The sequence below is a fragment of the Pezoporus wallicus genome, unplaced genomic scaffold (genome assembly GCF_028554395.1).
Source record: "Pezoporus wallicus isolate ANWC-B61680 ecotype Strahan unplaced genomic scaffold, APGP_CSIRO_Pwel_v1 contig_2384, whole genome shotgun sequence".
NCBI lineage: Eukaryota > Metazoa > Chordata > Aves > Psittaciformes > Psittacidae > Pezoporus > Pezoporus wallicus.
The window spans coordinates 7,041,001-7,057,106 of record NW_026640488.1 but is presented as its reverse complement, the minus strand read 5'-3'; the positions used below and the strand labels follow the sequence as shown (position 1 = coordinate 7,057,106).

Genomic DNA, 16,106 nt, shown 5'->3' with positions numbered 1-16,106 from the left:
TCTTTTTTTTAATACTATCAGAGAACTGACAGGCATATTTAACATACTTCTTTACCAGTCAGCACAGAATACTACTCTGTGTTGGGTAACTTCTATTCCTGACTCAGGTTAGACTGAAATGAAATTCACAGCTGAGTTTTAACTATGAAATCATCCTGCTGTAGAACCATTTGTATGCTGATAACTTGTCAGAAATTACACTCTATGAGAATAGAACATGACTCTCCTATAGTAGTCCTACATTTCTTAACAACTGTCTTCTCTCTACAGCTGACAGCAGAGAGCCTTAAAAGAGATGCTAGTACCCCCACTGTAAGAAGGCTGACAAAATACGGAATCCCCTGCCAGACACTGCCAGCAACAAATGTGATGGTAAACAACATGGAAGCTTGAACAAGTAACATACTTTTTTTATAGAAGCCATGGTAGGTAGCCATGCAATGTCCTGAGTGCAAGAACAAGCTGGACTATCCATTGCTTTCCTTAATGAAACACAGAATCATTAGAATTTAAATATTTACTTTAGCCATGAAAATACTGTGGAGTACCTTACTTAGCTGCTGCTAATTCAGCAGTATCTCTAGTAACCTGTTTTATCTGTTTCTACACTTACCAAGGACAGAGGGGTTTTCCCCTCCAATTTTCCTCAACCTGAGAATTATTGTGAGAATAGTATTTAGCACTTCATGCTGTAAAGAAATTATGAATTATGTTTGGACAATATGAAATTCAAACATTCATGTTGGTAGCTTTCTCCAATAAAACACATCACTGCAACTACAGTCAATTATGAAATCCTGTAATTTAATGATGGAAAAAGTGAAGTTCTCTTGTGTCTTTCTACCACCAGGGACAAGAATTTATATAGGAAAAGTGAACTGCATGCAAAAAGTTCACAGAGCAGCATTAGAACTCCACAGTCTTATCTCAGTGGCTTAAACACCTCTGCTGTCTTAATTAAAGTTAGCAGTTCCTGATTTCTCATCCACACAAATACATGCCTTAGGAAAAGAGAAGATATATTTACTGATACTACAGCAACAGTCAGGCTGGACAATTACAATTCTGGATGTTTGTGACATCACCCCCACACCCTCAACACTTTGTTTTGAGGCAGGTGTTTTTTACAGAACATCCAGTCCCCTGCTGTGGCACATCATCAAAATCTGCTTTGATTTTGATAAAGCCAGGATGAGACTTCTTACATGATCTCCATGGCTATGGATGTGGCTAGGATGTTTATGCACATGGAGTATTTTATGCACATTTCCGTGGTGTTTGCTGATAACCAGCACTATGTTTATGTGTTTTAATGGAAGCTGAAGGCACACAGTTCGGACTTCAGGGGCTAACTTGGCAGTTTCACTCAGACAAGGTTATACTAGATAACAAAGTCTGCAAATGTCACTGAAGTCCAGTTTAGACTGCTTGGAGGGTTAAGTAAACATGAGTAGTAAGGGGGCCAAAAGGGTCGTTGTGAATTTCTGTTACTAACAGAAAACACTGTTTATCCTGTATTACTTCAGGGAGGAAGAGTTTAATTCCCAGCGAGCATTATAAAAGTAAACAAAAGTTGAAGTATATCCAACTTAAAATTTTAAGCAATTTTAGGAAGCCAATAACATCTAAGCCAATATGACAACTATTTCCCTAAGTATTTAAAATACCATGGAAATTAATAATAATAAAAGATAAAATGAAGCACTTAAGAGGACTTCTCACTTCTGTGTAATCTACAATGACAATTTTATTCGGTAAGTAGTTATGAAAATCCACTGAACTTTAACAGTGCTCCAAACATGCATATTAATTATGATCAGTTGTCAGAAAATAAAACCAGACTTTTCCAGTAATGCTTGCCACTTCAGTATTGTAGGTTTGGAATATTTAATAAAATGAAAAGCATTCTCCTTTAACAGGCCACAGCAGAAAATGTTACTATGGAATTCAGAAAGGTGGAAAATAAAAAATACAAATACCTCCATCCTTCAGGCAAAACCAGAAACCAGCTACTGCAATGAAGCAGCTCTCGCTTGAGGCTCGTTGAGCTTTCTCTCTGTTAAGTATTTCATTAATAAGTCATTTTTCTCAAAGTCAACGTGCTACCTGACATTCATGAAACTTTCTCTAAACTACAACAGCAGCAATCCATGCCATTCTGCTTTGCCTTTTGGAACTGCATGTGCTCTTGATGCTCCAATCTATTCAGCTACCAGGGAGATAAACTGCTACTGAGCCACAAAGTTGGGTTCTTCAACCAGATCACCATTTGCATACCTACTGCTATTCCTGAACACTTGAGAAGATTCTGCAGAAATGCAAGATATGCTTACCCAGTTCATGTTAAAGAAGCTGAACCAGAAAGAGGTGGCATTCAAGTACTCTGAGTGCAGGTTCTCATTAGGGTTCTAGAGGCTTTAAGCTCAGTGAAGTTTGTTTACTTTCATCACTGTCTTCCAGATTAAAAATATAATAAAATTGGACTGCAGTTGCCAACATAAATATATAAAAAAGAAATCCTTAGTTTAAGAAATCAGCTTGAGGTGGAAATATAAAAAGGAAACAGGTACAGATAGGAAAGGTGGGAAAATACCACAGGACTTGCACAATGCATTCACTGGCAAAGTACTTTATGAAAGTTCATGAGATAACTCAGCTAAATTACTGTAAGATTTTACCATCTTTTAATGTTTGCCATATACATTGCACATGTATGAGAATACAGAAGAGTATTTTCTTCTGGATTCCAGGCCAGTCTTTAGCACCAGCATAACAAGCAGAAAACTACATAATGACAAAGTATCCTTCTGCAATCAGTGAGAAATCTTTAATATTATCCCTCAGATCAATTGCATGTTCAGATACATTTCTAATATTTTTATACCTCTACTTATGTATATCTAAAACTAGGACCAAGACTTGGCATACTAAACTTACATCTGCCACATCCACAAATTATCATCGGCCTGCCATTTGTATGGCAGGTCCTTGGGTGAAACAGTCAGTTTATCAACAAGAGAATGTCTCACTTGGTATTCAATGAAATGGGAACTGCTGGTATACTTTTGTGTTTGTATATTGAGACCATACCCAGATCTGCATGGAGTGTAGAGTGAGATCTCCTTTTACTAAAGTCTTAATTACTATATGGGAGTTCCAAGAAGGCAGTAGAGTTTATAGCTGCCATATGATGCTTTTTTATTATTATTATGGAATTGCCACAAAATATAAGCAATTCCAAAGCTCAAAGTACAGATTTATTTATTTTAGAAGGCCAACACATTAACCGTTTCACAGACATATATTAAAAATGTAGTATTAAGATATAGAGAAGTTATGAGAAATTGTACAAAGTGAACGTCAGAAAATAAAAAAAGAACACGATTATGAGACAACACTATATTTGGGATTAATAGAGAAACATATAAAAATTCCCACTCAAATCAGCAAGAAAATTACTTAATTATTCAAACTGTAACTATGTTGATAACACAGTCATTTCAGGAATGGCCTTGTTATGTCAGTACCATTGAAGCAGACCAGTATAACCATTTAATACTACAAGGAAGAACTTGTAAGTTCACTAGAAATATTTTCCATAGTTTCTTTAAAGAAACCTCTTTGGTATGAATTTTTAAATTAAAAATATAGACTTCTACCCTGCCCCTTCAAAGTTTCACCCACTGGGAACTTAAGTACTTTAAACTGTATTTTATATATCTGTCATGATCCATATATTTATTTTCTCCAAGTAGGGAGCTGAATGAAACAGTTGCATTATAAACCAGAACTCACAGACAAGGAGTTTCTACATTAACTGTAACATTATTGTACTTGAAAGGGAAAACATGCTGTGAGTTTTCCCTCTGTCTCTGCTAAGAAGCCTTTCAGGCCTTGAGAAAACATGACAGTGCTATTAACACAAAACAGTTCTTATCCTGAATTGATGAACCTTACACTAATAGTGGGTCATATGCCAGAACTGTGAAGGATTTTCATCAGAATGAAAGAAGTGGGGAGAGAGAAAGAGAAGGCAAGAACAAGTGTGAGCGAGAAAGCGCATGAGCGACGCAACTGTGGGAAAGAGAATGAATGAAAAGTAACTTCAACCTCCAGTCTTTTTTTTCCTATTAAAAGTTATTTTAACAAAAGTACTTTAAGAAATGTACAGAAACTCTTTCCATTAACTGCACTTTCTAAATTCTTAAGCCAAAGATTTTTCATGCAGTAATCTAAGCAAGAGAAATTTTTCCTCTGCATTGTTATTACTCTTTTCTCATTGCCATTTTTCACTGCAGAAATATATCAACAATTGCACCAGGATTTGAATAAACTATGACCCCTTGTACTGAATTGACTTTAATGAAATGAATGACAGAGAAAGAATACTAAGTATTTGTAACTTTTCAATACTAAGATACTTAAAATACCAATATTTAAGTTGTTGTGAACTTCACCAAGGATTTTTAACTTTGTAAGCTTCTTCACTCGGTTTTAGATATGTCTGGTTTTTAAACATAGGTTATATCTTTCAATTATTTTCTGGAAATTAATTTGTAAAAGTCTCTAATAGGGCAGAAGACAGATGTTACTGAAAATATAAACCAGATTTTAATGGCATTCTACCAATTTTCCTGAGTACATTTTCCAGCTGCTGCCATCATTCTCTGGATGTCAAATCAGAATACTTACAGTGGATTGATATTTATCAACTTTATAAACCAGGCAAAAATACAGACACTTAGTCCCATAGAGGACTGGGGAATAGAGTCCACGAAGCAAAGGTTATTTTGATTATACTTTCATTTGCAAACATGTTTTTCTCATCTGACTTTTGTTATTTTCGTTATTACATTTCACATTATTTCATAGGTTGCAATCTTATAGACAGTCTTCAAATCTTTGCTGAATCTTGACAGCTAGTGGAAACCCAAAAGAAATTTATGTAAAACTATTTTCTGACATGTCATTGAGTCCGCCAGATGTTTTAAATATTCTGGGACCTGTGACCTCCGAAATATGCCTACGAGTTTAGTGTTTTCACAGTCACATGAGAAACAGATAACTTGTAGATCTGATCAATCTGACTTCAGTTATTCTTCAGTCACCAAACAATATATTTGTTTGCATAAGCATATTATTGTTTTGTGTTGCAGGTATCATATGAAGTATGAAAAGCCTTCCCCTTCCCCCCCTCGGTAAAAAAGTGAGCATGATTTTTGGACCTGTTTATGGTCAGTAACTAAATATGCAGCTTTTTCTTAGTATTTAGCTCACAAGTGACAGCTGTTAGGAACTACAAAAGCTTATAACTAGATTATGGCAACCAGAAATCAGTTTAGAGAGAGAAACCAAACACAAATGATGAACACCATCTGTCTTCATTTTGAAGCTTCAGCATCTACCTGCTACAGCCAAAGCGAGAAGTCCTGGAAAATGGATTTTTCTGCACAGAGGCAGAACAAAAGAAAAGTAGGGCAAAAAAACCCCTGTATCACTTCTCATCTCCCTTTATCCTTCTAGCCAGCAAAAGATTGTATTTTTACATTTTCAAAATGATGCGTAGACTAGATCATTATGAGGTCAGGGATGAAACAATACCAACGCAAATGGGGTTACATGTTATCTCCAAAGCCATGTAAATACGAAGTACATATGATGATTAGTCTGCAAGGATTAGCACACAGGCAAGCATTTAGATCAGTTTGAGAACTCTGTCCTATGATACTAAGAGAAACCTTGAACACTTCTACAGGAACTCTATATCCACAAACTACGCCGAGAACTTCTCAGAAAAAGCTGCATGTTAGAAGAACCAAACACTTGGATTTGCTTTGCTTGATCATTTCCAAGTATTAAACTCATCAATTATTTCAGTGAGAAGGAAAGAAATTAAAAACAACAAAAATGTTTTAAAAGTCAAAATATTACATCTCAATCCTATAACGTGTCATATTTTCAGTGTAAAAGAAAAACCTGAAAAACATACCAAAGTCCTGTGTGAATATTGTGCTGATGGCACACACACTTCCCATATTTTATAACTGATTCAAGGATGTTTGACTTTTCCTGTTAAAATACTGATTAGCTTTTATATAAGCAGGATGTACCATTAGTTGTCTCCACCTAATAAGGGTCAGAAAATGTCACTGCCAAAAGAAGATAGAAAAAGCCCTAGAAAATACATTTTTCACCTACCTTGAACCTTTTTTTTTGTTGGTATCAATTATTACAAAGAGATTCAGACTTCCATTGTTGCAGATTTTAAAAGGCTTGCAGGTCATTTATGATTACCCTTTAACACTATGTTAACAAAGGGATTGGTAAAAGGAAATTCCTCAGCAATAACTGCTACTGGTTTCGTGTCATCATATTCCTTGGTCTGAAATAGGCCACTGAAGTCACTGAAAGCAGAACACTTACAAACCCCCCATTTATTATTTTTATTTACAATTCCAAGTTACTATCTCTTCTTTGGTTTTCATTAAAGTCACCTTAGGAACTGGGGAAAAAAGTGACATTCTACTGCCTGAGCAGGCTGCCCTTAACAGCAGACTGACCAGCACATCATTTCAATATTCAAGTTATTTGTGACTATTTTGAGGAATATGAAAGAAATTACTGACACATTTTCATGTGACTGTGTCTAAATGAGAGTCTCTAGAGTTATAAATGTCCCATAAAACTGAACTTAGGATAACAGGAGCAAATGGATCATTACTATTCAAAATCAGATCCATTTGATCAGGATTTTGAGGTGGAGCTGGGATAGTTTTATATCTCTACAAGTTCATGCAGCTTCATTACAGCAGATATAACTCAATACAACTCAATTAGGGCATTTTCACACAGTATTATATATTTATACGTAATATTTTAACATACTAAGTACAGGCAATCTAGCTTTCTCAGCAAACTTGGGTCTTCTTTTTCACAAGAAAAATGGAGACTAAATTGTCTGCAGCTCTCTAGGAAAGAACCAGGCTTTCAAAAAGTGCTCTTTCAGTCATAAGAATATAAAGATAGAACAGCTTAAAGATTTGTAGGAAGATTCAGGATTTAGCATCATTATAATTTGAAGAAAAGAGTGATATTTTTTATTCTAATCCTCTCAGTGGTTGTGTTTGCACACTTTTTTAACAGGGAGCTGTCTCTACAGCTGCAGCATCCTATTACCTGTGTAATTTCTTCTCTCTCCTACCTGCAAATACCAATCTAATATCTTAGTATATTTTCCTCATAAAATCCTCTATTTTTATAAATAATTTGTTAGTAAATGACAAACCATGGGCACCTCATATACAGCATCCTGCCTTTTTGCAGTCATTCAGACTGAGGATTAAGAGGGGTTTAAGGCAGCACTTTCACACATGGGCTACATACTGAAATTAATAGTTCATCTCTCAAAATTAGTCAAAAAAGTGATAAGTATCTAAATACTATACATTTATGGGGACACTTCTGAAAGCTCATCTGTGCATTATACCGATATTGCCTGGAAAAGTCCAATGCACACTAATAGCTCAGTATCAAGTAGGTGCCCGCGGGAGGGATCTGAATTACAGAAATCTGAGGGCTTTTGGTCTCAGTTCATCAGTTCTTCCCCTCTTGTCTACATAAACTCATCTTGCAAACAATGCATGATAAAATATTGTGCCTTTTAACCATATTTAACATTACTGTTCTCTAAATTTCATGTTAAAAGATATCTGCTATTGACCGCTTTCCCAGTTAATTCTATGTGCATTTTTTCCCAGAAATGTCTGTATATTATCACATTAAAATCTGTTTTAAATATTCCTAGCACCAGACTAAGGCAACAACTAATATCATTACTTAAGGATTACTTGAGTGTCTGTAACCACAAACAGCATTTTGTAGGACTGCAATCCAGAAAATAACTACAGTAACTCTCTGTAGCATGGCAGTTCTTGCACTGGACTGAATTGTGGTAAATCATTATTTTATAGCTGTTGGTTACAGCCACATTACCAAAGTGCAAATGTATTCTGTACTTCAAAAAGGTACTCAGTCTCTCCTTCTAGTTAAAATAACAACAATAACATAATAACAGCAGCAATAACTATAAACAACACTAAACAAAAAACAGTCCATCATTCCCAAATCTTTGCAGTTACTATCAGTGCTGGCTGAATAAACTATTTTCACGGAGTTCACAGATAAAGCTGTTAGGTAATTTATGAGTTAACAGAAGTTTGAATAGAGGTTCTTCAGGAAATTTAAAACTAGAGTCAGGTTTCATCAAAAATAATGCGCACTGATTCTGAAGCTTCAGACTTTCTACACAGCCAACATTACTTTAAATGTCTAAGTAATTAAAAAAATGTTACAATAAACATGTTTGCTGTTATGTCATTGCAAATATATGCTGCTTCTATCGTCAAATTCTAGTACTCCATGGACAGATAAAACTCCATAGATGAGCTCTCTTCAAGAGGGACCACTCTCATGGCCAAGATAGCTACTTTAATACTTAGCTAATTTTAATATAACTATTTTACTAGCTTTGACTTGGGATGCAGTTTCCCAAACACTGAAAGCTCATTTGAAGTCTCTGCAGCCAGACATTCCTTTTCCTCCTCCTGTTAGCACACTTTCCCTTTCTTAGGCTACCAGTATGCTTGGGAGCAAAACACTTGGCTGAACAGAAGGCAAGATTTCCATTTTTGATAGCAGGACAGACTCACACTGGCTTTGGCCAAGCAAAACATGTATTGTGACTGCAACGAAGATCAGGCTCTTGCACATCAAATGTTGTTAATGGCAAAACATAGGACTCTAGTGCAATTGCCCTAGGGATTCCAAGGTCATCCATTTGGACATAAGCAACTGAAAGCGTTCTAGTAATAGCATGCCCCTCACATCATTATGTACTATGCTCAACTCTATTTATATGACTTCTCTATGTTTAAGAGCAAAATAAATTTTGCACAAGTAGCAGTGAACATTATACAATAGGAACTCTATTACACAGCCTTCTTTCCTTCATTTAGGGCAGCTTCACTTCTGGAAAATCAAGCTTTGAGGTGAAATTTGCAGCAAAATGCTGCTCTGCTGGAAATTTCACTTCCTCTCTTCACAAATGAGTCTAGCAGCAGATGTGCTGGGTACAGGACCACCTGGCTCACTCCACATCACACATCATCCTCAGCATCCTCCCTCCCATACATGCAATCACCACCATATATATTTTTTAATTTCACCACTCAGTCTTTCTACTTCTCCCACTCCTCCTTCTCATCTATAGTTGTCAGAGACTTCTTAGAATGACAAAGAGCAACAGAAAGATAAAAGTGGTAAGTGCAGAAAGGGAACCCTGTTGGCTTGCTGCCTCAAGCATGTGGTTTTGTGCATTTAAAATCAGCACGACTGGTACAAGAGTATTCTTATATGTGGCAAGTTATCCTGTGAAAACATGTTATTAAGCAAACAATCTTGCTAAGCTTGAAGACCATATTTCATACTTCTTTTTTAACACATTTTTATGATTAATAAGCCCTTCTAATTGTTGGTGCAAATAAAAGAAAATAGCATTTTTGTTCCTTTGTCACACTCCAAAAATTCTTGAGGGAGATTGAAAAACAAAAGTCTGTGAAATGCTCAAATGAATCTATAAGTTAACAGTCAGTATAAGATCACTCTTGCATAAGTAAGGTATTATCACTAATTATTAGGTAAAAATATTTACTGTTTTTTTCAGATACTTCTCTCCTCTCCTTGAGCTTTTCATTTTCAGATTATAGTTATAAAAGAGCCATTGTAATCTGGCTCACAGTAGAATCAGTTACATGTTATATAAAAACATAATGTAAGAAATAATACAAACATTACACACCTACATATCATAGAATCACAGAATAGTTAGGGTTGGAAAGGATATCCACTGACTACACAAAACCAAAACCATTCAGAATAAAGATCACTAACCAGTACTGAAACGGGAATAGCATGCAAGAATCTCAGGCCACTGTGACATTCAGATACAGCGACTAGGAATAAAGAGTCCAGAGCAACAGCCCTACCACTTCTTTTTGGTGACTTTATCTTAAATCTTTCTACAGAATGTGTTATACATAATGCACTTCCCTTTGACAGAATCACAGAACAGTTAGGGTTGGAAAGGACCTTAAGATCATCTAGATCCAACCCCCCTGCCATGGCAGTATGAGAAAGAACACAGTTCTCTCCTGCATTCAGCTCGTTGGACATAAACCACAGAAGAAGATTGTCCAAGGGATAGACATGGTCATTGTCCATTGTCTAACACTGAATTGGCTCCAGGGAAAAATTTACTTTCGACAAATATCAAGTCTACAAGAAACAAAAAACCCAACAAGAAAACAATAAAAAAATACTCACAGCTTTGGTTTGGCAAGCACAGGTGGTGGCTCCTTTGTGGGTGAAAGCAAGACAGCTGGAGGTGGGATGGATTTATCACCATTTGGCTTGCTGTTAATCATTCCATTTACTCCATGAATGGGATGGACACCATTTGTTTTTTCCTCAGATGAATTGAGCTGCAGTTGATGAGCCTTCCCACCAGATCTCAACTCGGTATTGTTTGCTTGATGAGTCTCTGTATGTTTCTTAGGAGGAACCTCAAAAGAGCTAATTTCAACTGGAGGAAGTGGTGGGAAATGATGGAAATCATCACTGTTGGATTCTCTTGCCAGCAATTCATGAGTAGAGTTCTCTGAGTTGGCTAAAAGGAATCAAAAAGAATGTGTCTCCAAGAAGTCATAGACAAGGTACATGGTACATACGTGCTGCATTTTCATTTTGTTAAAGATGAAATCTCTTTGGCTGTCATTTTTCTAGACCTCCCATTGCTAATTTATACTGAATTAGTTATATGACTGGCTATTCACTTTCTGATTTGCTCCATGAAAAATGCATAATAAGGATCTTTATGGATATCTCCAAATCTATTTCTGGAATCCAGCCACTAAGTGAGATTGGCAAGTACTGACAACAGCAGCTGAAACAGCATTTCCTCTACCTGGAGTTTCAGCATCTTTTAAGAACAAATAATTTAAAAATGCCGAAGGATGTATGTATACATGGCATGTTTGCAATGGCAGCTGGGTGAGTGCATTCCACTGAAGTATGTATGTAAACATGTTACAAAAACATATCATGCCACAGTTTTTTGTTTTACAAAAGGCATATGCCACCTTTGGTAGCATAACTTCATCTGCTTTCGTTCTGCCTCTGCTACCATCTAGCCTCAGAACCTCACTGCTTAAAAATATTTCAGGCTTGTGGCAGGCACTTTAAAATTGTATTTTACATGAATAAAGATATTAAACTAGGAAATGGGCCAATCAAAACATTCAGTTTGCTTTATATGACTGCTCTGAGGCCCACAAAACCCCTGTCTTACAGCAGCTCTTTTCTACATGGGAAGGAGACTGGTAACTTCACAGGTAAATTAATTATCTAAGATCTATGATTAAAAATTCTTCTTTCCGTTCATCACATACCTGAGCAGACAGTTAGTTGTGCACTGCTTGTTACTGAACCATGTTCATTTGTTGCTGTGCATGTGAAAAGTCCTGAATCTTCAGGAAAAGTTTCTGCAATTACAAGGGTACATATCTCTTCTGGAAATAAACATAAAAATAAACTGCATCATAAACTATTTAAAGCACCATAAAATGTTTTTGCATTTATGTTAGAGGACACCAGAAAATGCTCCTTATACAAAGAAATCCTGTGAGGACTGCCAAAGAGCTTCCAACATACATGACTTTAATGAAAATCCTTTTATATACAAAACAAGTGAATTCACTAAGCTGTTTTCAAAGTGGCCTATCTTAAATAGTGATTCTGCAGGCACAAATCTGTGCAGTCATTTCACAACTCAGTATCCTCATTTTTATGGAGGATAGTACTAATTCATACAAATCTATGTACTGGTTTTCATACACAGTACCTGCAAGCTCTTTCTGGCCCTCTAAAACCACCAATAAGAATGTCATACTATTCCTTCTTTCCTGGAAGTTTTCTGTACTTAATGCAACATTTCAGATCAAACTCCATTCTCAGTAAAACCAGAAAGCACTTTGTTATCACTCTCAGTTAGCTTTCCTGTGTAAACTAGCCAGAAATACAAATTATGGATGCATAAATAGTCCTCTTTTGGAGTTTGGTAAGAGAATTTCTGTCTCTGCACAGCAGTGAGAATGGATAAATTCAAAATATGGCACAAATCAGCATCCCTAGGCACTGTTCAGAATGCTGTGACATAGATGTATTCCGTGGCTATTTGATTAATTCCAATAGCCAATTGGCTATTCATTCCAATTTGATATGTCACAGTATATGCTTTGATTATACCAGGATCTCAGTCAGAAAAATTACATGAAGGCCAGACTGTTCGTATTTCAGGTTGGGTCTCTCAGTAACGTTTTCTAAATCAATCCCATCCATTCATAATGCACATACTTAATTATCCAGGCATTTATTTTTCAGATTCTTCTAAGTCACTTCATTTTATCTCTACTTGTAATGGTATTTTATATATATATATATATATATATATATATATATATATATATATATATATATATATATATATAATAATCACAGTATAGCCTTTCTAAATAATCCTAATATTTACACAACACACCTAGATATTTTTAGACCTGGACTATGCTGCATTGTGGGTTTCCTTAATTAGGAGTTTCTTTCTCTTATGCTCATTTTCTAATCTCAAACCCAATTCAGAGACGTTTTACAGAATTCAGTTTCATTAGAGAAAAATGGACATTTACATGGAATCCTACATATCACAAAATCAATGGAATATAGCTAATAAAAACAGAAAAGTGAGGGAAAATACTTCAGACTCCAATACATCTTGCATGAAAATTATTCTGCAGTAGAGGTTCAATAAGGCAGGCTTCACATCTTTTAGTTCAAAGAAGGAAAACATTGTCTAATTTTTTGGGGAGTTTCGTTTTGTTGCTTTAGCTTTTTAATTTTTTTTTCCTTCCCTAATTTCCACTGTGGAATGGCAGACTACTGTCTCCTTTAATAAAAAAGTTGAGGAATTTTCACAATTATAGATGAAAATGTATCCAAAAACTCCCTGTACTGGAAATGGTCTAAAAATGAATGACTAATATTTGGCACACAGCTGTTTCTCAGACAGCAGAACGTGGTTGGTTTTTTGTCTTTTTTTTTTTTTGGCAACACAAACCAGTCATTGTGTAGCTGCAAGAGGCATCTATGGTAATACTGTAGCACGTTGGATGTTAGCTGACCCAGATGAAGATTAATGACTCATGAAAGGTCTTATCAGGAAAGTAATGGGTAACACAAGCTAGTTTTTGAACTACTGAGATCAGCTTTTTTTAGAGTCTTGGTGTGTCGTAAGCAGTTGAAGCTCTATTGTAAACCACACGTGCCTACTCGTGGACTGAACTGACTCTGGGGATGCAATCTGATACATGCAGCATACTAGTTTCCTGTTCATTTAACAGCAGAATTCTGAAAGCTGGGTATTTCAGGTCTGCAAATCACTCCTCCCCCATGCTGAAATCTGCTGTTTGAATGAGGGCAAAGGTACTGCAAAACATAACAACCAGCAGAAGTCCTGTTTCCCAAACAACAGAGCTCATTAATGCATAAGGTTTCTTCATTTATTAAAGTATGTAAAAAGATCACACGAGAAGAGCTGATGTTCAGTCTTCAGTGACACAAGAATTCTAATGGACTCTGCTCTGATGTGGTTTGTTTATGGAAGCAGCATATTTGTAAATTATACATGGTAAATTACAGTAATCCTTGTAACAGAAATTGAAAGTAAATTAATGATGATACTAATCAGAGTTTAAAATTCAGTCTTCTCAGCCAGATGTGCAAGCTACTACACATTTGTGATTAATCATGAGAAAACTGGCTAAACTGAAAACAGACAAAAACACCCCTAAGAACTAATCAAAAGGCAGCTTGAGCAAAAAGCATGTGCAAACAACACATTCCCATTGTCTGTATTAATTTTTCTTCCCCAAAACCAAGAAATCACTAACCTCCAGATGCTTGCTAAAAGGCTTACTACAATGAAAAACATGGAAATAAAGTACTAACTTGACAAAAGAAGCATTCTTTAAAGATTACCATAACACATTCTGGATGCATAGTGCTCTGAGTATTTTTCTAGCTTTAAAGCCTGACTTTTGTTATTACTTTTTCTTTCTGTTCCTGTGCAAAGTAGAATTGGATGATGTGAAGTAAATAATGTCTGTTCTACTTCCCGGCAATCACCAGCTGACAAATAATTTCATCACAAAAATGTGTTCCAGAAAGCAGCTCTGAAATGCTGTTCTCAGGGCCTTAAAATGTATTTAACACTTGACTAAAGGAATACAAAAGCATTCTGTTCACTGAAACATGTAAAATGCTTAGGCATGCAATTACTTGACTATTTTGTCAGTTATCTAGAAAGAAAGATTACATTTTATGCAGTAATCCTTTCCCTTTATGGTTCATGAGTCCATTAAGAAGAATTATCTTTGGTAAGACAGAAGACTGTTGCATTTTAACAGATTTCATCACTGGTGATTTGCTTACTTCATAATGTTTCTATGTATTGAATTAAAAGTTGTTGAGTACTTGCTATATTTGCAGTTTCATCGCCAAATGTGATCATTAGCTTCCTCCACTGTAATGCACATATAGTCCTGGGAAGTAAGTATGGTCTTTAAATAATTGTTCATTAGGATGCAAAGACCAGAGCTATTTCTATAGCTGCAGGTTCAAAGCCATAAGTTTTCTGATATGCAAAGACAGGCATTAGTCAGAATGGTGGTTTCCTGGTAAAAATCTAACCAAACACAACCCTGCCATCTTGTAGACAACTTGTCTCTCCTTCTTCTCTTGTTCCCCTAGTCATCAGATGTTTAACTACAGCTTAATGGCAAAGCAAGTTACCATCAGGAAACTTCTCGTTTAGGTATCTGTGCATCTTTTATGCACATGAGAATGAGGAAGTGTGAAAATGGAGCAGAACTGAATATGCAAAGGAGCATAACAGATGGCATTGCAGACCTGTAGATACCTTAACTTGCAATAACACACTGAAAAAATATTTATCTGTTTCTGATGATCATTATGGTATATAATTTTACTTAGACAGGCAGCTCTGCCTTATTGAATAGGCTTTATGCCACTCAAGAAATGAAGAGACAGGTTTTAAAAAAATACACAGAACTGCCTGTGCTTTAAGATACCTCAAACAGCACTTACAAAACGCTTAGAAGAAAACTGAACAACAGCAAATTTGATTCTGTGCAATATAATCCAGTTTTAGGACAGAGAGCCGCAGTTTTAGGACAGAGAACCCAGGTTACAGCAAATGTAATCAATACCCAAGATGGCTGCCAACTAGCTGGTTCAGGTACAGTGAATATAGTGAATATAATTTACTATACAGTGTATAGTGAATACATGATGATACAGTATGATACAATAATGACAGCATGGACTTTAGTCCCTAAAGCAGCATTCAGGTTTGAGGAGAAATCAAGCTATTTATCAGCATCAAGGAAAAGTTTATGCTAAAGCTTACACTAAGGCAGTTATGATACTGCAGTTGCCTAAGCCAGGTAGTCTGAAGTTAAGTCAGGTGTACAGATCGAAGCTGAAATCAGTGTATTCAGCAGTGTAACTGTGATGACTAATGTATCCCCATAAGCTTTGAATATTTACAACTGAAGATGAATAGCAGCATTTTCTAAAAAACAAATAGTGCAAAATCAGAGATTTACTTTGAATTTGGAAGCATCAAGAAGCATGGAAAGTCGTGGTAGTCAGACTTAAGAAGGGTTCACTGACAGGACAAGAATTCTGTAGCTCAGAAGCATAAGTACAACTGAAAATGTAACTGAGAAGCAATAGCACATAGGTTGATCAGACCACCTTTAATGAAAGATGATTTTAGTTTATTTTCAGTTTTTCCTCTCCATTTGGCATCTTGAGCTATAGCTCATTGGAGATAGCTCTCTTCAAGCCTTTCTTTGCTGCTCAGCAGTGAGAGAGCTAGACTCCTAGTCATAGTCCTTTCGTTTTCACTAAAAAAT

At 35.9% G+C, this 16,106-nt stretch overlaps 1 protein-coding gene across 1 annotated transcript in view; it reads right to left on the bottom strand.

Moving 5' to 3' along the window:
* PALLD (palladin, cytoskeletal associated protein) overlaps positions 1 to 16,106 on the bottom strand; it is a 195,336-nt gene that overhangs the window by 97,630 nt on the left and 81,600 nt on the right. The window contains exons 9-10 of the mRNA XM_057419221.1: positions 11,505 to 11,624; positions 10,381 to 10,723 (exon numbers count right to left, since the gene is read on the bottom strand). Of these exons, the coding sequence (XP_057275204.1) occupies positions 10,381 to 10,723; positions 11,505 to 11,624 (463 nt within the window). The remainder of the gene's footprint in view (positions 1 to 10,380; positions 10,724 to 11,504; positions 11,625 to 16,106) is intronic.